Source organism: Athene cunicularia (assembly GCF_003259725.1).
Source record: "Athene cunicularia isolate RWA chromosome 2 unlocalized genomic scaffold, athCun1 chr2_part1, whole genome shotgun sequence".
NCBI classification, from domain to species: Eukaryota; Metazoa; Chordata; class Aves; order Strigiformes; family Strigidae; genus Athene; species Athene cunicularia.
The window spans coordinates 125,323,529-125,343,721 of record NW_020799095.1 but is presented as its reverse complement, the minus strand read 5'-3'; the positions used below and the strand labels follow the sequence as shown (position 1 = coordinate 125,343,721).

Sequence of the window (20,193 nt, the reverse complement as noted above, 5' to 3'; positions counted from 1 at the left end):
CTCAATCAGCCATCTATGCTTTTTTCTAAAGCATAGCATCTATTTAGCCTTCAGTGCTGCAAGAACACACTACGACTTCATATTCAATTTGTCATCCACCAGGACCCCCAGATCCTTTTATGTAAAGCTGTTTTTTAGTCAGTCAGATTCAAGCCTTTACTCTTGCATGGGGTTATTCCATTCCAGGCATGGAAACTTGCATTTATCTGTGTTAAGCGTCATGGAGTTCCTGCCCCCCAGTATGTTGAGATCCCTTTGAGTGGAAAATAATGGACATAGTCCAGAACAGGGTAGATACTCCTCCTGCTCGCTTTTGCCTTCTATTATTTTGATTGTCCTGATGATGCAAAGCAAAAGTCTTTCCCTGACATACAGTTACTTAATTTCTAGACATTCTCTATTTCCTCTCCTTCACCAAGACAGACTTTGTACTGCACTGATAAATAATCAAGTGAAATACTGATGTATGTGCTTCTATAAAATAATACATGCAATTAAAAATAACTCTGACTAGAATGACTGGAAATGTTATAAATAACTTGGTAATTTGCATGTGAATCAGTAGGTCAACAATGAAAACCTAGATAAAGCATCTCCTTTTGTGTCATTGTAGGATATGTTATTAGATGCTTACAGTTCCACTGGTAAACCCCATAATCATGGTTAACATAATTACAATATCTTTATGAAACAAACGGGTATGTTGCTTATTTGTAGAAGACAATCTGTTAAAAGGAAATTAAAAATGTTTATGTTAAACATTTTCTTCTCAAAGTTGTTCTGACTCACTGTCATGTGTACATCCAGACATATCTAGTCAGTCTAATTTGAGCAACAGCTTCTAAAAATACAATAAATCTTTGGTGAATTCTACTGTCAAAGCAGTTAGTTACCCACTTAATTCTGCAGTAGAGCTTGGAAGGCATGGCACTGGTGTCATTGCATTGCTATGAAACTAAACTAAACAGATCTATTATACAAATTTCAAAGCTGGAGGGAGAATAATTTTTAAAATGTGCCTTTGAGAGAATTTAATTCACGGTCCCTAAAGATTCACAGGAGTATATTTAGACACCGTTCTTGATCAAGGTCACTACCTTATTGAGTCTCTGTGTTCAAATTTACTCACTAGAATATTTTTAAGAAATCAACTGCCTTTGTCACATGAGAAAATATACATAAATGTGTATGCATAAGGAGATTTTGAGTCAAACAAATACATGTAGCTTACAAAAATAGCAGTAAATGAAACATGCTCAAATGACCCTCTAGCACTGAGGTCAATTAGAAGAATACAAAATGTTTCCTGAAAAAGTGTCAGTTGTGAATTATTTTTGCTTAATGTTAATTTCTGGGTGTTCTCATACCTGGGAATTATTTGGAAAAGTGATAGTTTGACTAGTCAAAACCATACCAAGAACAGTTTGTACAACTCAACAGGATAGTTAACTGAGTGTCCTATTGTCCAGGAATTTTCCCTGTCACTGTTTAATTTACATTTAGATAATGTCCAAGTGGTGATTAGTAGCAAGTGGTGTCCCTCAGGGGTTTCTATTGGGAGCAATACTATTTAATATCTTTATTAATGACACAGACAATGGGATTGAGTGCACCCTCAGAAAGCTTGCAGACAACACCAAATTGAGGGTGCAGTTGATTCACTGGAGGGCAGGGATGTCATCCAGAGAGACCTTGACAGGTATATTAGAAATAGCATGACCAGCAGATGTAGGGAGGTGATAGTCCCCCTGTACTCTGCACTGGTGAGGCCACACCTGGAGTATTGTGTCCAGTTTTGGGCACCTCAATATGAGAGAGATATCTAGGTGCTGGACCAAGTGAAGAGGGGAGCAACGAAGATGGTGAAGGTCCTGGAGAATAAATCCTATGAGGAGCAATTGAAGGAGCTGGGACTGTTCAGTTTGAAGAAGTAAAGGCTGAGGGGAGACCTCATCACTTTCTACAACTACCTGTAAAGACATTGTAGAGAGGTTGGTGCTGATGTCTTTTCACAGTAATTAGCAATAGAACAAGAGGGAATGGTTTTAAACTGCAGCAGGGGAGGTTCAGACTGGACATTAGGAAAAAAATTTTCGCAGAAAGAGTGGTCAGACAGTGGAATAGGCTGCGCAGGGAGGTGGTGGAGTCACCATCCCTGGATGTGTTTAAGGGTCGTTTAGATGAGATGTTGGGGGATATGGTGTAGGGGAGAACTTTGTAGAGTAGGACTGATGGTCGGACCTGATGATCCCAAAGGTCTTTTGCAACCTCAATGATTCTGTGATTCTGTGACAGGCTTGAGGAGTGGGCCTATATAAACCTCATGAAGTTCAACAAGGCCAAGTGCAAGGTCCTGAACTGGATTCAGGTCAATCACCAGTATCAATACAGGCTGGGTTATGAATGGATTGAGAATAACCTGAAGAGAAGGACTTGGAGATACTGGTGGATGAAAAATTAGTTATGAGGTGTCAATGTGCACTTGCAGCCCAGAAAGCCAGTTGTATCCTGGGCTGCATCCAGAGAAGTGTGGCCAGCAGGTCAAGAGATGTGATTCTCCCCCTCTATCCTGCTCTCATGAGATTCTACTTGGTATACTACCTCCAGCTCTGGGGTCTCCAGTAAAATAAAAGCATGGACCTGTTAGAGAAGGTCCAGAAGAGGGCTTCAAAAATGATCAACAGGCTGGAACACCTCTCCTATGAAGAAAGGCTAAGAGAGTTGGAGTTGTTCAGCCTGAAGAAGAGAAGACTCTGGAGAGACGTTATTGTGGCCTTTAAATATATAAAAGGGGCTAAGGGGCTTATAAGATGGAGAAAGACTTTTTTCCAGTTTGTAGTAACAGGACAAGGAGTCATGCTTTTAAACTGAAAGTGAGTTAGATTAGATGTAAGGAAAACAATTTTTTTTCTCAGGGTGATGGGACACTGGTTGTCCAGAGAAGTTGTGGATGCCCCATCATTTGGAGTGTTCAAGGTCAGGTTGGGCAGGGCTTTATTAACTTTTAACTTTTAACTCAAGCTGATCTAGTTGAAGATGTCCCTGCCCAGGGAGAGGGGTTGGACTAGATGATCTTTAAAAGTCCCTTCCAAACCAAACCATTCTATGATTCTATGATACTGCTATGGAATGAGCCATAATTTGGTTGGTTGAATTAAATCAATGTTGAGTGAAATGATTAGTAGAATTTTCTTAACTGGAATACTGGATTTTGTCCAGCTGCATTTCAAGGAGCAGTAAGGGCCAGCTGCTCCCCGAGGGAAGGGAAGATGGGAGACAGCGGTAACACCAATGTAAGCAGTGTCCTTACCCAACAAGGTGTCATCCCATAGGGTCTGAACACAGCAAGCAGAGCAGAATCTTAGTATCAGAGTCCATCAACAAGCAGGTGATGATGAAGCAAGTTTAGCATCCATCCAGAGAGTCCAGTCAGAAGCAAAAAAGACAGGGTCAGAGACAAGACTTGGAGAGAAGGCTACAACATGGCCTCAAAGTCCTTCCAGGAGAAATGACCAGAGAAGGAACTGTAGCTAGACACACCTAGGCATAGCTCAGGCAGTGACTGAGGCCTGAGCTTAAATGGACACCACAGGCCCATGGGCAGATGGTGTGGGTGAAAGTCCCACTGGAGGCAGCTCGGGGCCATTAAAGCCTGTTGGGGTCCTGATACTATGCTTTGACTTAGATCATAGACTATTTTCCTATACTAATAATTCTTCAAGAGTCAAAGTTTAATAAAAAGTCACTTGATCTACACAGTAAGAAATCACCAGTATGCCCATAAACTGTAAGATACATAATAATTAAGGTTTGTGGATATATATTTATTCACAACCCATGTACATCCAGAGAACCTTAACTTCCATGGAAATTATGTTAATAAAAAAAGGTTTCACCTTATCTTCTGTTACTGTGACTTTTAATTTTTTTTAAATGCTTCTGTGCAGGCTCAGATATATAAAGGAAGAAAGCAGTTGTTCACATTTTTCATTTAGATCAGACCTGTGTCTCTTCATGCAGAAGTTCAGGGAGAGGTAATGAGCTTCCATGTAAAGACTTTCAATTTTAAAATCTCAAGTAATATTGCTTTATGAACAATTACACTAATGTAATTAACTTACCTGAAATCTGGAAGACTACCTATATGTACGACAGTTTGCAAGATTGCACACCAGCTGTGTTCTTCTTCCAGTTCAGCTGCATTTGATTAGCATGGTGCAGCACAGCCTGTATTAACTATTAATAGGAAAATAGGGTTTTGAACTTCCTCTGAAAGAACTAATCACTTTTTTTTTTTTTTTCTTGCTAAAAGAACAACAGCTTTGACAAAGACTGCATTTACTCCTGAAAATTCCCATAGAAACTGTTTGTCTACAAGGAAAAAATATATTTCTGTCTTTCCCTCTCAGCCATTCCTCATTTTAAAAATACAGCAGTACACAGTGATGGATGGTAATAAACAGTAGAGACACAGCACTGGCCTCAGCCACCTGAACACTATGTCTGAAAGAGGAGACACACAAGAATTGTTGATGTGTCAAGGGGCTGAATTATAGTTGAGTGTTTGAAACTTTTAATGTCTATTTCCTTATGGCTTACACAGGATTGCACACAAGTCAGCCCTGCCTGCTGATACAGCTTCTCCCCTCCATCTCTAATGATAATGTAACAGAACAATAGGTAATTTCCATGAATAGCTATTTGCTGAGTAATAATAATCTCTGGGAGGGAGGGCTAAGACTATGCTGTCTCTTCACAGCAAGAAATGAGGGAATAGAACACTCAGGACCTAATTTGCACTCTAATAGAAGACAGTGGAGCCTTATTAACAAAGAACTAGCACAAAACATCATTGCAGCCTTTAAAATATATTGAGATTGCTTTCCGTTGGGGAGGATTCGTAAAAACATGTATGTCCATATACAGTCCTGTACTTCTTTGAAACGCAGTACAAGCATTTCACGTGAGATACTACATAGCACTTAGGCAAACGTGGCACATCACCCGGGAGCCACCAGGACCGGGCGCTGCCCCAGCACAGAAAGCGGCAACATGGTGGACAGGGCACAGACCTTCCCAGGCAACTCCCAGGCCCTGACCCAGCAAGGCGAGCAGGGCAGGCCCAGGGGTGTCGGCTAAAGCCATCCCAGAGCCCAGATCACCCGGCAAGTCTGTGTGAGCAGGCAGGCCCGAGGCCAAGCCGGGAAGGCGGGCAGGCAGGCAGCGCCAGGTGAGGGCAGCTGGGCTCAGGCACAGCGTGGCACAGACAGGCTGGGCTGGGCTGGGGCCAGGCAGGACGTGGGTCTGTGGGTGCGGGTCAGGACCAGCGGGGCCACAGCCAGGCCAGGGACACTTGCACCGGCCACTCTGCGGGAGCCATAGATGTGGGCCAAGGACTATAGCTGCCACTGAAAGCAAGGCCTTGCTCTGAGGAATATAGGCTTCAAACAGGAATACAGCAATTTGTACACAAGAGAAAATGACAGCATGCTTTGTGAGGGTACTGTTTGAAACCCAAAATCTAACCAAAAAAAATTAAAAACACATGATTCAGATAATCACAAAGGTGACATAGGAGAGGCAAAAGCAATCCTTTTGTATGATCCCACACCGAAGGCTGGGAACCAACAGTGTGTGGCACGTGGTAGCTGATGAAGAGGAGGACTGTATAAAGTGTTCTGGCAAGTAAGAGTAGAGGGGAGACACATGTCTAAGGAACAAGCAGTCGTGGATGCCTGGCATCAGGGGATGAGACAAAGAAGTTGCAGCAAGTCCTAGAAAAAGTAGAGTATGGAATGATAATAAAAAAAAAAAAAGCATCTGAGAGCATAGATCAGAGAAAATGGAGGCATACAAAGAGCTTCCATGACCTCTTCTTTCCCCTGTGTCTTTTAAAAGCCTTTAAGCCTGGCTAAAGTTGTTAGAGTGTTTCATCTTTTCAGATTACCAAGGTGATTACAATGTACTATTTATACTAAGGCAGTACTCTGAAACCTTGGTCAAGGATCATCAACCCTACCCAGCAAAATGCTGTGTAAAATGACAATCCATATTTGCAGGCCGCATATCCAAGAGAACAGAACGAAAAAAATCATATGCTTTTAGATTTCTCCTCAAGATCTGACATCTTCTATCTTATGTCTATAGAGGAATAAAAAATTATATCTATATCTATATCTACTTTATTCATATACTATATTTATTATATATTTATACTATATGTAATATTTATATATTATATTAGTATATCTGTATTACACAGTCCAACTTCAGAATCTGGGTATTATGAGCAAAACACATTCATACAAAAGGCACTAAATAAATTTTAATAAAATATAAAAATTATTCAAAATAAGTCTAACTTTCCCACCCAGTAAACATACTCTTCTGATTCTGCTTTTGCAAACACAGAAACTCAGCTTTCGACATTTTCAAAGAAAGGGAGCTTCAGTGTTGCAAACTGTAATATGACTACAGATGGTTCAGGAAGACTGAATTTTGTGCTTTTAGTTTGCTTTTTTCATAGCCACATCCTATTACCTAGTAGGCTATACCAGTCCTTCTCAAGCCCACAGAGGATATTTTTTCGTCTCTAATTTGGCTAATAGCAGCAAAAGATAACAAAACAAACAAAGATTAAGAGGCAATTTGCTATGTGGTGCATAGCCAGGTTAATAAAGAGAACTCCTGCTGGTAGCATGTTCTTAGTGAGTAATGCACTTCATTTAGCTCAATTACCTCGACTAAGAAAATTACCATGCTTATTAGTGCTTGCCATCCACTAGTTGCAACACATCAATTCACCAAATAGATGCATCTTAGAGAAACTATGTCCCATCACAAGAAAAAAATCTCAGCACTCTGGTGAAGCAGATCCAGTATCAACCCTCTGCAGAGTCTCCAGAAATCCCCGATTACTGTAGGAACACCAGGGACCCAAAAGGATGACACTCATGGTGCTAAACTCCAATCAGCCTGAGATAAAGTAAAAAAAGGCCAATGCTGGGCACTTCTGAAAAATCCCAGTTTAAACATAGATACAAGCATATTTTAAAATAAATACCTTTCCTTAGTTTTTTCCAGCTAATCACTGCAGTACTTGAAATTATAAACAGATGGAATGCAACCAGTATGTTTTGTACATCTGACTGAAATTACATTAATGTATTAAAAAAAATCAAATACTTTTCTTAGCACTTACATTCCTTGTGCTTAGGTCTTTCTTTCAGAGCTTGTCACTTTTAGTGCTTGGATTTGAATTTCTGCAATGGCTAAGTTGAGAACCTGCAAATTAAATAGAAAAGCGATTGCGTGCTGCCTGTACCAAAATGAATTAACTTGCTGTAATCATTGCTGAGATGCATTTCCTTACAGCCTTTACATTCTATCCGTTCTGCAGGATGCAGTTACCCATGCTATTTAATGCCATTCACTCTGCACGACATCAAGTAGGTAGCCTGAAGTTAAAAAGGTAACGAATTCAGAAGTTTTCCCTTGAATACTAAATGAAACAACTAAAGGGATGGCAATGACATTTTACAGACTGAAATGCTGCTCTTTCTTTTTCCTTGTGTTATTTTAAATTATATTTTCATAATATTCATACATACTTATTTCTGTTGAAATGAGAGTTGTTTGGGGTTTTTTTTAGAATATGTAGGAAAACAAAGGTATAGTACATCATACTTTGCCACTGATTTATTTCTTTAATTAAAAGCATGTTGTGTAACTCCTCCATTGACCTAACATTTTTCAGAGTAAAAAGATACCTTTTTTTATGAAGGAAGAAATGATAATATATTTAAAATATTGTCTCTGCTATTATCTGTTGAGTCAATCACAGGGACAAAAACAAATCAATGAGCATTGTGACAGGTACACTTCTGTGTGTAGTACAAAACATTTATATTTAAATTGCATTTATATTTAAATTACATTTATATGAAACATTTTCAAGCAAAGGAAAATTGATTACTTCATGACAAGTGTAAGTATTCATGTCTATAATTAATCTTGTCTAATACTTTTTATTAAAACCCCTTGTCTCCAGTTATTTACTCATTTTCCAGATATTATCTATTTAAGATGAAAACGTCCCATGTTGTGCAGCACAAGAGAGGAATAGAGGAAATAGTGACAGGCAGAGATATGAGGATCAGATGAGAAGTCAGAGGGGTCTGGCACTCTTATTCAGTGCCCTGAATAAATGATACTTGGGAGGAGATGTGTGATGATCTCTTGTACACATGAACATGCCTACTTTGTCACTGAATTTGGAAAAGAATGTGGCAGGAGCCTGCAGAACGCGAAAGGATGGTTTTAAATGGAGGTAATTGGAAGTCATCTTAGAGGAATGGGTTCTTTCTCTCTCTCACCAAGTTTCTTTGTGATACTGGGAAAGCTACATGAAATTAGTTCCTACACAGGTGGCTGTATAGCAGGTTACCACTACAAAAGTAGAATTGCAACAACATTGGTTGCACCAAGTTAGTTTTGTATAAGTAGCACAGGCAACAATAGTACGTGGCATGAAGCTCAGCATATTGTGAAAGTCTGTCAGGGTTCCCAATAGCGGAGCAGAGCAACTTCAGTTGTCACACAAGCTGAACCTATGCCACCACTTTTCTCTATTTTTACGATGCCATTTGAATTAAAACTTCCTGAAGTGTATATTAGCCAAAAGATTCTTATTCAGGTACTCACACCTCTGCACACTGAAAATTATAAAATTAACTAATATTCTTAGACATCATACAATTATTACCCTTTTCTCAATTTTTTTATCCTTTGCAAAAAAACAGTAATAGAAAATGAAACTGTTAAAATGGCCAAAAAGCAAGATAAAAGAGAAGGGACTATACATTTTATCCCATGGCCACAATGAATAGGAAAAAGTATACCAAAACAAATTCATGTTGAGAAAATCCATACAGTGAGGTTAGTGAAGCACTAAAATCAATTCTTTAGGAAGATTATTGAATAGTCATCACTAGACATGAACAGGTTAGATAAGAATCTGACAGGAATGGCACAGACAAACTTCATCCTGCTTTGAGCTGTGGAGACTAGGATTACAGGATGTCTCAAATTTCTCTACAGTCCTATGTGTGATTTTTTTAGGATCTGCATGAAAACGGGTGAGAAACAAAAGCACCTATGAGACATTTTATTGCAACTTTTTTTTTTAAATTCACTCTGGGAAATACTACGTATTTTAATTTTAGCCTTTTATTTCCTGTGTATTAATAAAAACTGACAAATAAAAAGTTTGAAGGATTTGTGTTGTGCTCATGAACTCTGTACAGCACTGGATCATACTCTGATTAACAAGTATCTTCCTTAGCCATAAATTATTATATGCTTATGTAAATAAGTTCTGAGTTTGCATTTAAATGTGTTTGAATGTAGCAGATGTTATATGTGTATGATACAAAAAATATTTTTAAATTTCTGATAAGAGGCAGATGTCCCAGACAGATTTAATCACTTACAGATAAGAAAGCCCCAATGACACAACAGCACCAGATAAGGAAACATTTGAAGCAAGACTGTCTCATTTATTATTATATGGTTCTTAGAATATTATAATTTTGTTCTAAAATGATTAGTGTCAGAAATGATGCTTCCCTTATTTTTTAAATCATAGTAAATATCCAATGCAATTAAACAACTTTATATCACTAGTAACATTAAAGAAAGGTGATTTTTCAAAGTTAATTGATACTTTCAACATTCATTCTACTTCCTTTTGCATAGTTCATATTGCAAAATTACAAATTAAAATAAAATCTTATTTACATTTTAATCTGGTACCTCAGTGAGAGTTCTAATACGTGCTCAGCATTGAGACAGGCTTCTCCTTAGAGAATACTACAAAGAAGATTAGAGGATTCACAGCCTGTTGTGATTGAATAACCAGAAGGATTGTCAAAGAAGCTGCTGTGACAAACCTTTGAACTAAACAGAGAGAATCTCATGCAGCCTAGATGATTAGATTTCAGTGGGCACTGCATCAAGAAGTTTGTTCTGAGACCAATGCCAGTAGATAACTCTGAAAGGCAGTGCCTTTCTTGAACATTGTTGCTTCTATATCCGTTTTGCTGTATGAGTACAATGTGAGACTCGGGAAATAGATGATCTCTGCATTTTATTTCAAGAACACTTGCTTAGGACTCAAACAAGCATAATCTCTATACAAAGACTAAACTACAGGAAAGCCATGAATTCCAATGGAAAGGGGTTTTTTGCATGGTATCCACATGAAGATTATTAATGTTTATGGACTATTCTTTTTTTTTTATATATATATATAACCAAAACCAACACAATATTATTATATCACTGTGTTTGAATTAATGAAATCTGTAAGAAAATAGATGGAACAGAAGTAAGAGTTTAAATTAAAATTTTATTGCAAAGAATAACTCAATCCTAAAATAGAATAAGAATAAAAATGTATTTTATTCTTTTTTATTGCAAAGAAAAGTTAATATACTGCCAGTATTTCCAAAAATACAGTAAATAGCGAAAGACATGATCTTCTAGATCACTAAAGATGGGTGTCTCTCAAACACTTTCCCTCTTAAAAGAAGAGATGATGGGGCAGAGGAAGATACTTGTTTCAAGACTGCTATTAAAAAATAAAATTTAATTCAGAGCTTTTTAAAATTCCATGGAATCTAACGTCTCAACAGTTTGTTTCAAGACTGTAAGATAATAGATTTATCATAGAAACTCACTTTCTTAGCACTTGAGCTGTTGAGATTTTTTTGTAGTAGTGAACTCATTGGTATGTGTACAAGTCACTCATTCACTTTCCAAACCTTTATATATCAAGTTTGTTTGCTAAAAAGTATTTCCTATCGTGCTGCATACATTCTCTTACATTCTTGGGAATCGCTGCATCCAATAGTTTTCATGATCTTAGCTAATATAATCTTGAAGTCTGCCATCCTTGTTTCAACTGCTCCTCATATTAGAAGGCTGTCTACAATCCCAGTCTATAAAGGTTTAGAAACTTTCTTCAGACCTTTAGGCATGATGTTTCTATTCTCATTTATTCTGATTAAAATGCTGTTCCTCAGCTCAGAAACCTCTTTTCCCTATATAGATCTCCACCAAAATTTGAATTTATAGACTATATATATATATATATATTTATTGCCTCTCAATCTGTTTTGCTGTCTTTTTCAAAACCATGTTCCTAGTAGCCTTGATCTTTCTAAGAAACATTATACAGTTTCCTACTTTAATTCACATTTTGAGTATAGCTGGTCAGAATAACTATCGCTATTGGCTTATATGCCAGTATTAATGCTTTCTTCACTGGCAATATATCAGATGCATTCTAAGGTTACATTTGCACCAGTATTTTTCATAGCCAGATTACAGTATGGTTTATAAGCAACCAACTGTTGACTAAAATACTTGGATATTTATCCTTTTGTTATCTGCAATTGATGATCCCACCATTTACAAAAGAAATTCTTACAATTTGTTCCTAAATGCATGTCTGCATTATGTAGCATTAGACTTGTTCTCATTTCTATTATTCAGTCTAAATAATACAATTTTTCCCGTAGAGGAATCAGTCCTACTTTTTAATCTTCCAAATCCAATGTCCTATCAAACACCATTAGTACACTACTATAATTTTTACCAACATCATTAAAAAAAAAATATTAAATCTCACTCCTAAAACTCTGTCAGCTTCCAGTGCAGGCGAAGGAGAAGGATAGGCTCCTTTAGCAGGCAATTCAGAGCAGAAACCTATCTTAGTCATTCTGAGTATCTCTTCAGAGAAGCCTTCTATTGACTATAAAGGGAGAATAATCAGAATAGCTAAAGTTAGCTTTTTTAAATACCCCTGTTTCTGTACCAGGCAGATGACTAGCGTATTTTTTTTCTGTTACAGAGAAACATTAGATTTCCTAGTAATTTAGTATGTGTGAGTTTAGACTTGGAACTGAGGACAGATAGAGGGTTCTGGTTTCTATAGCATTACCCACACTGGGATTGTCAGCACAAACTGAGGATGTTTTTAAATCAATACCTTGAATCTAGGCCATGATGCCTAGAACTAGATTTTTCTATCTCAGTTAAATCTTCCTCATGTTTTGTAGACATTTGTATAGCCATGCGTTGCCATATCCTTCTGAAAATTGGTTATTTCAATTAGAATCTCCATAGTTTATTTAAAACAACAGATTATTTTTTCAAGACACAGGTTGTAAATACAATCATAAATCATAATGTTGATGCTCAATGAAAACACTCAGTTATATTGCAGGATCATGAATTTTATTTCCAGGCAGATAAAATAAAGTTTCTTAAATGCTGCAAAAAGAAGGGTTATAAACAAAATCAGCAAAAAGTGGTATGGGCTTTTTTCAGGCAGCAGCATACATTTCTGAAATACATTTTCTCAGGGATCACTTGGTAGATAAAAGATGAAATTGAACTCAGGTAATTGGTGTTTATGGCCAAAAAAAATAAAGAATTAAACTCTAAATTGCAACTTTGAAAATTATAAACTTGACTTATTCTGAAATAACCTATTGCATTTCTTGATCCCTGTTTTGATTGAACTCTTAACACAGAAAAATTCCAAGTCACAGTACTTAACAGATGTTATATACGTTAGCACATTCAACCACACAGTATTCCCATGGCCTGTTCTTTCAAGTGCATTTTCTTTCACTATACTATAGGTGTCTAAAGTTTTTCTCTTGCCATGGGGAGAATTAAGGCACTGTAATTTTATTCACTAAACAATCAAGTTTATACCTACATGTTAAAAAGATAAAACATACAAATTAAAAACATAAGAAAACTGCATTATTATTACACTTGTTATAGATATGTTGCTATTGTTAAACAAAATATATTTGAGGTAATAACAAAACTGTGAGAATAAGACATGAGTTTTGATCTTGACTTTTTCATTTCCTGGCCATGTGAAATTATTACTTCTACAGAGAATAAACATTTTGACTCTGTAAATGACTATATAGTGTATCAAGTAATGTAAACCTAGGCCTATTGCAACATATTGCACGAAGGTCAGAGATAAATTTGCTTAAAGAATATCAGCTTAGAGACAAATCCTAACACCACCTAATGTGAGAGATGGAGTAAAGTTTATTCAACATGATTTAGACAAGTTTGAATAAGCTTCATTAGCCAAGACCATTTAAAGTGCATCTCCACATAAAGCACATGTAAAACATACATCTTCAAGTTAACAGTGTTCAACATGCAACCTCTCCCATCTGTAGTAACCAGAGAAAGTAAGCATTTTGTTACTAGAAAATAATAGAGGAGAAGATAATGCAAGTCAAATGAGAAGTAGGGCAAGGAAAATCAATTTCTTATCAACTGTGGGGCAAATAACTTTAAACAAATTCACATAGTATCTAATCAGTACCAAATAACAACATGGTTCCTTTGGGGTATATGGCAATGATAAAGCACCAAAATCATGATAGAGGTGACTTTAACTTTTATTGGAAAGGCTGTTAAGTAACAAGAAAATCCCACACAATTTATAGTTTATCCCTGGAAAGCAGATAGAAGGGGCCTTTGGCACTTGAGATAAGTGTATTTTACTATAAGATAGCTAATGCCCTGAGCAAATACAGCAACAGCAAAGAGTAAGAATTATTTGAAATTCTTTACATAGAAAGTGAAAAACTAATTGTGACATGTTAGCTCAAAACAAGAAAGGATTTCATTACACTGCAGATGGCCTGAGCAAAGGGAATATGTGACACAAAAGGAACTGTGATAAGATTACAAAGTATATCAGAACTGTTTGATTAATCTTCTGTCTGGGGAGTTTTAAGAAATAGACACTACAGAAGACTTAAATTAAAAGAATGATAAGCACATACTTCCAGACTTCTGCTTCTTCTGCTTTTAACAGCTTATCTCCATTTCATCAAATGGTTTTATTGCTGAAGGACTTTTGCATCCTTAAATTATATTTCCTTGGTCACCGTGATATGTGTTGTGTCTTCAGAAAACCATGTTTCTCAAAAAGCTACACACATCCCACTCTGACACTCTCCTATTTTAGTTATGGCTCCTTCTGTTAGGAACTTCAAAGTAGATTTAGGTCTTGAGGAAACATTGTGTCTATTCAAAGATCACTTTGTAGTGTTTTTCATTTCTTCCTTACCCAAGTTGTTGTCGTATCACTTTCCCTCTACTCACCTTTAGGAAGGTCTTCTCAAGAATCTAGAAATTTCAGGCATGCTTCACTCCTGGTCTGCCTCTTCTCTTGCTGTAACATCCACATCCCCATGGTATTTGGGACAGAGTTGAAAAAACGTTAAGAAAAAAAGAACAATTCTCTGCCCCCTCTATTGGTGTCCTGGTTTGGGCTGGGATAGAGTTAATTTTCTTCCCACTGTTGGGGGGGGGGGAGGAGTGAATGAACAGCTGTGTGGTGTTTAGATGCTTGCCGAGTTAAACCATGACAGTACTCCATCTGTTGTTACCTCAACCCTTTGTGCCCCATGCTGGGTGACAAAAAGGACAGCTGTTCATTCACTCCTCCACCCCCAGTGGAATGGAAGAGACAATCAGAAAATAAAAGTGAAATTTGTGGGTTCAGATAGAGACAGCTTAATAGGACAGAAAAGGAAGGAGGGGAGGGAATAGATAATAATAATAAAGAATTAGAGTACACAAAACAAGTGATACACAGGGCAATTGCTCATCACTTGCTGACCAATGCCCAGTCAGTTCCCAAGCAGCAGCCCCTGGCCAGCTTTCCCCCCAGTTTATATACTAAGCATGACATCATATGATACGAAATATCCCTTTGACTAGTTTGGGTCAGCTGTCCTGGCTGTGCCTCCTCCCAGCTTCTTGTGCCCCCCAGCCCTCTTGCTGGCAGGGCAGTATGAGAAGCTGAAGAGTCCTTGACCACTGCTTAGCAACAACTAAAACATCAGTGTGTTTTCAACATTATTCTTATTCTAAATCCAAAACACAGCACTGCACCAGGTACTAGGAAGAAAATTAACTATCCTAGCGAAAACCAGGACAAGTGGGCATAGCTGGCATGGTTTCAGTACAGGGGTGGCAGTTGTGGCCTGTGTGGAAGGAGGCCTTGAGCTGCCCTGTGTCAGTCACAGCCATTACCAGCCAGCTCTGACACCAGTGTGTGACAACAGCCAAGAAGTGCTGATGCTAGGATAGAGAAGTCCAAATGCATGGTCCAGCTGCCAGCCGGTGGCACTCCAAAACAGCCCAGTTTGCATCATCAGACAGTAGCACGTAATTGAGGATGAAATTTCTAGTATGAATAAGCCCAAAAGAGTTGATCAGGAATCACTCTCAAGTAGATTTTCTAATTGACTGCACAGCATGCATAGATTCTATTAAAAGCATTAGTTTCACTGCAGAATGTGAGATTGCAGGTGTTCGAAAATGAACAATCCTCAGGTTTGAAGAAATGCTGTGAGTGCCAGAATATCAGCTCAGTGTTACTATGACCCTGAGTAAAGTCTTAGTGGAAACAGAAAAAACGTCATCAAGAACATTAGTGGTTTGTTTCCACGTAGTAAAACAGATTGATTTTTTATTTCATGTTAACTAATACCCATTAAAAAAAAAAAAAAAAAAAAAAAAAAAAAACAAAACAAAAAAACAAACCCTAGATTAAATCAGTTTTCCCAATATTAGGTAGCATAAAGTAGTCACAATCTCTCCTCCCCCACCTGCACATCAGTCTTTAACTCAGTTATGTCTTGGCATCATCAGCATATTACCATATAACGAGCACATTTGTATGCACAGATGGTAAGATCATGCCTTGTATCTTAGAAAATGCATAGAATAAGCACTAGACCTTATATAGCCACAGTGGGAAGTCATTAGTGGAGTGGGCTATACAGAGCACGGGGTACCATGACCTCTTCATTAAATATTGTGTAGACTGCTGTTGGCATAAGCAGGAAGCAAAAGCAGTGAACTTAAGTGTCCACTTACTGTGAATTAAGTGATGTGAATAAGCACTGTGGCCAGTAAAGATCCTGCTTAATGTCTGACCTGCTCAGAAGAATTAACACTGTTGTCTTCCATTCTTTCCAGTACAGATTTTTTTTCCTTTTGTTTTAATTAGCACGCTGAAGCCAACACCTTCAGGTTTCCAACCAAATGAGTATGCTGATGCCCAACTTCAAGAGATTGTGAGGAAAATGCGGGAAAGGGCAACAGTCTATAAGGAAAAGCTGAAAGACCCAGTGCTGTCCTCCCCTGAAGGGAGTCCTACAGCTTGTAAGTGACTCCAGAGATTGCTGTGCATTTGCTGTGTTTAAAGAATAAATTATTTCTGGGAACAGAAAATACTATGGTAAAATTTTCAAGTGAGTATAGCATGTTTACCCACTGAAATGGATCAGTTTGTGCCAACTGAAGTCAATTTATCCATATTAGCTACAGTAAACCAGGTCCTTAGATACGAGCTCCCTTTGAACTCCATCATCGAAGATTTTTTGGGAAAAACCTTAGGCAATGTCTAGAATCATCCCTGTCAAAAAGTTTTCTATATTTTAAAATAGATTCCAGATAGTTTTATTCACGGGGATGAATCTGAAACACATGAATAAACATACATAACATATGAATAGATATTAGTCACTTTGAGATTAGATCTGCTGTGTAAAAGTAAATAAAATATTAGCCATGGCACCAATCTTCCAGACACACTGAGGACTATAAGTACATGCTTTGAATAAAGCAAGCTCATCTGAAATTAATTAAACATTGACTTTTGATAAAATATGAAATATAAACCAAATACAATGTTTTTCCTCTTCAGATGAAAGATTGACTTTTTTTCCTTTCACAAAGAACTGAGTGTGATGATTTTATATTCTGACATACTTTAGACGTTGTTTATTGTCTACCTGGTTTTTTAATAAGCTGTAAAAAATAGTTCCTGAAGTATTATAAGCTATAACAGCTGATAAAGGATTTTTTTAAAAACAATTTCTTTGCTCATTTACCTCTTTTGTTCTCTTTGTAGAACTTACAATCATTTATTTCTTAAGTCATTATAGATCCATTTCGCCAGTTTACTTCTAAGATGTTTATCCTACTCAGAGGCAAAGCTACTAGGATTAATGGGACAGAAGTGTGGACAAAATTATCCAGCCCAAAGCTGAAAGAACCGGGCTCAAAGGAGTGTCACGAGACTTTTCTAAGCCTAGAAACGTAAAAAAACATAGGCTTCCCATTATTTTCACCTGCTCCATCTTGTGTATCAGGTCTCAGGAGAGTGAAGAGATCAGCCTATGGCACAGACATCTTTTCTTATCTCCATCCTAACTGCATGCATTATTTGCAACAGTCATGAAAAGGGAAATGCCCAGTCACATTAATGAATGCTGAATTATGAATTACCTTATTCCTTGTCAGTCTTTTATGGCATTAGTTGTGGGCACTGTCCAAGGAAATACAGTTTTACTCTGTAACATGAAGTGCCCTATTGTTGATATCAGATATACCTGATTATATCAGGGGTGATTTTATTCTCCAATCTGTTTTCTAATGCATTCAGTATTATAATGAATTGTAGCTTTAGTCACCGCCAAGTGTTTTCAGAAACGTGTTTAACATGGTGAGGCTCTTGTACACATTAAAACAGGATGTAGCAACAGAGCCACAATTAAAATGTCACCATTTGCGGCATTCTATGTGGTTAGCACCATCAAAGAAGAAGCCTCCACCTCAACCAAAAGAAGAAAAAAAAGAAGAAAAGATTGATGACGCAGAAGTAAAGCCGGAGGAGGATCATTACTGTGATATGCTGTGCTGTAAATTCAAAAAAACTCCACTGAAAAAATACCTGGAGTATCTGCAGCTACCAGACAGCATAGACTCATACACAGGTAAATTAAAAGCTATGCAATAGAATGGAGTAAAGGCATCCTGAAGTGACCTAGTATTACATAGTACCTGTGAGCCACCATAAAATCCACATTCCAGTTTGCAACTCAGAGGGATGTGTAGATCCTGCCCTAAAGAGCATTTATTCCAAATATGGAGAAGACAGGAAAAGTGACAACAGTTGTAAAGATGGTATGCACAAAGCTGATATGCAAACCAACCACAATTAAAACCAAAGTCTTCTGATTCTTGATCTAGAATTTGTCCCATTCATTAGGGCCAAATGATTCTTTTGTCAGTTATACACCAGCAGCATGCAAAATGTATCAAGTTTCTTCAGATGCATTAAATTCTATATGCTCTGATAAACTCATCATTTTTCCCTTTTGCAGATTCTTTGTGTGACTCCTAGTTCCAACCTATACCACTTTAGTAGTCTGTGCTGTTGAAAAAGGGAGAATGGTAGACTGTTCAGGGCAGAAACATTCCCAGAGACATCAGCAGAATAAATATGTCTAAAGGAATGAGAAAAGGTTCTAAGTTCATGCCCGTAGATTCCATTTTTATTTTTTTTCTTTCAGATCGCCGCTACGTAGCATGGCTCATGCTTGTGACAGTTGCCTATAATTGGAATTGCTGGTTTCTTCCCCTTCGTTTTGTGTTCCCATATCAAACCCCAAGTAATAAAATATATTGGTTTACCATAGACATCATTTGTGATATCTGCTACCTGTGTGACTTACTGATTTTCCAGCCCCGAGTGCAATTTTTAAGAAGTGGAGATATAATAGTAAGTATTGTCCATGGGATTTCCACTGATAGTAGTTGTGTGTTAAAGTACATTGTAGAAACTCCCTCTAATGTGACACAATTTTTCCTGTTATGTCAAATCTATGTAACTTTTTTATTTTCAAAGGATACCTATGTACTTCTTCACTTACTTTCAATTATCCTATTTTGGAAGAAGGAAGCATATCCATTGTCTATATTCTTAAAAAAACAAAACAGATTTGAAAGTAACAGAAGAGAGCAGTCGGAACAGGCATAAAGCTCTTTCTCACCAGGAGCTTCTATGCATGTGTGTGTTTGTTTGTGTGAAACTTTCAACTTTCTATTCACCTTGTGCAAGAATCATAGCTGAAAACAGTGTATATTGTGCTAGGGCTGGACAGGTCATGCATGTTCTGTTACAGATTTTGAGATTGTGGATGTCTTTGCCAGAATCAGGGCAAATCCCTGTAATTTCAGGATGCTTTGAAAATAATTTATTTGAGGTATTTTATTTGGGGAAAATATGTACATTCAATTTTGCTTCTTGCTACTATTTTGTTACCTTTTTATAGAAAAATTAAAAATAAATCTCTAAGCAAGTATCAGAAAAAAGGTAAAAGCTTGTCCTTAGCATACCAAAAGGACATGTAGAACATTAACTCTCCTTTGAAATATTTCCTACTTTTGATTCTTTAACTTATAAAAGAAAACCTAATGCAGAAATAAAGTTAGATTAGATAACTTGTGTGACACTACTGTGCCCATCAGGCAGAAAATTCAAAATTATGTATCGTCAAATGTAATTTGGAACTAGATTTAGTTCAGTGATTTTACATAAAATTTTACACATTGTGCATACAAGACATTACTGATACCTTTACAGAGGAATCTCAGATAAAACTGTGCAAATATAGTTTGAATAGATATTAAATGCAGTGCAGTGTAATCTATTTTTCCATGTCAAGACATTCAGTAACTGGCAATCTTGCCTAAATCCTGCAAAACTCGTTTTATGAACAAGGTTAAAACTCTAACATAGGAAACTTACCTTGTATTTCCCTTTAAGCTCCTTGTATAATTCATAGATTTTAGTGTGTGAAGAGATCATATCTACTGCTTGATCTCCTGCATTTAGTTTAATGCTTAAACAGATAATAATGAAAATTTGACATGGAAATATCCCAAGATTTTAAAGCTATTTTTAAAGTGTCCCTGGTATAAATACAGAAAGTATAATAATAAATCTATTTCTTTAGCTATTTGTGATTATCCTTTCCTATTAAGGTATTAGCATCAGTTCCCATAGAGAGCAATTTAAAAGTAAATAGCTAATCATTACTAATGAATGCAATGTTGATTATTAAAATGCTAATAATGCTAGCATGTTAATACTAGCTTTCAAAGAGCTAATTTTGTACAGCACCATCAGAAACATTCTTTGCATTTTTCTTGGAACCACTGGAGTCAAATGGAGTCTTTGCTCTGAAATTGAAGGGTTTTGGGTCAAGCACCAACTGGCAC

General features: G+C 37.1%; 1 protein-coding gene across 3 annotated transcripts in view; it reads left to right on the top strand.

Moving 5' to 3' along the window:
• The window catches only part of CNGB3 (cyclic nucleotide gated channel beta 3), a 68,430-nt gene that overhangs the window by 17,293 nt on the left and 30,944 nt on the right, over nt 1-20,193 (top strand). For 2 of the 3 annotated variants that reach the window (XM_026841642.1, XM_026841641.1), the window contains exons 4-6: nt 16,133-16,287; nt 17,718-17,903; nt 18,483-18,691. In XM_026841642.1, coding sequence (XP_026697443.1) covers nt 16,133-16,287; nt 17,718-17,903; nt 18,483-18,691 — 550 coding nt within the window. The remainder of the gene's footprint in view (nt 1-16,132; nt 16,288-17,717; nt 17,904-18,482; nt 18,692-20,193) is intronic. The other variant, XM_026841643.1, reaches the window with a different exon arrangement.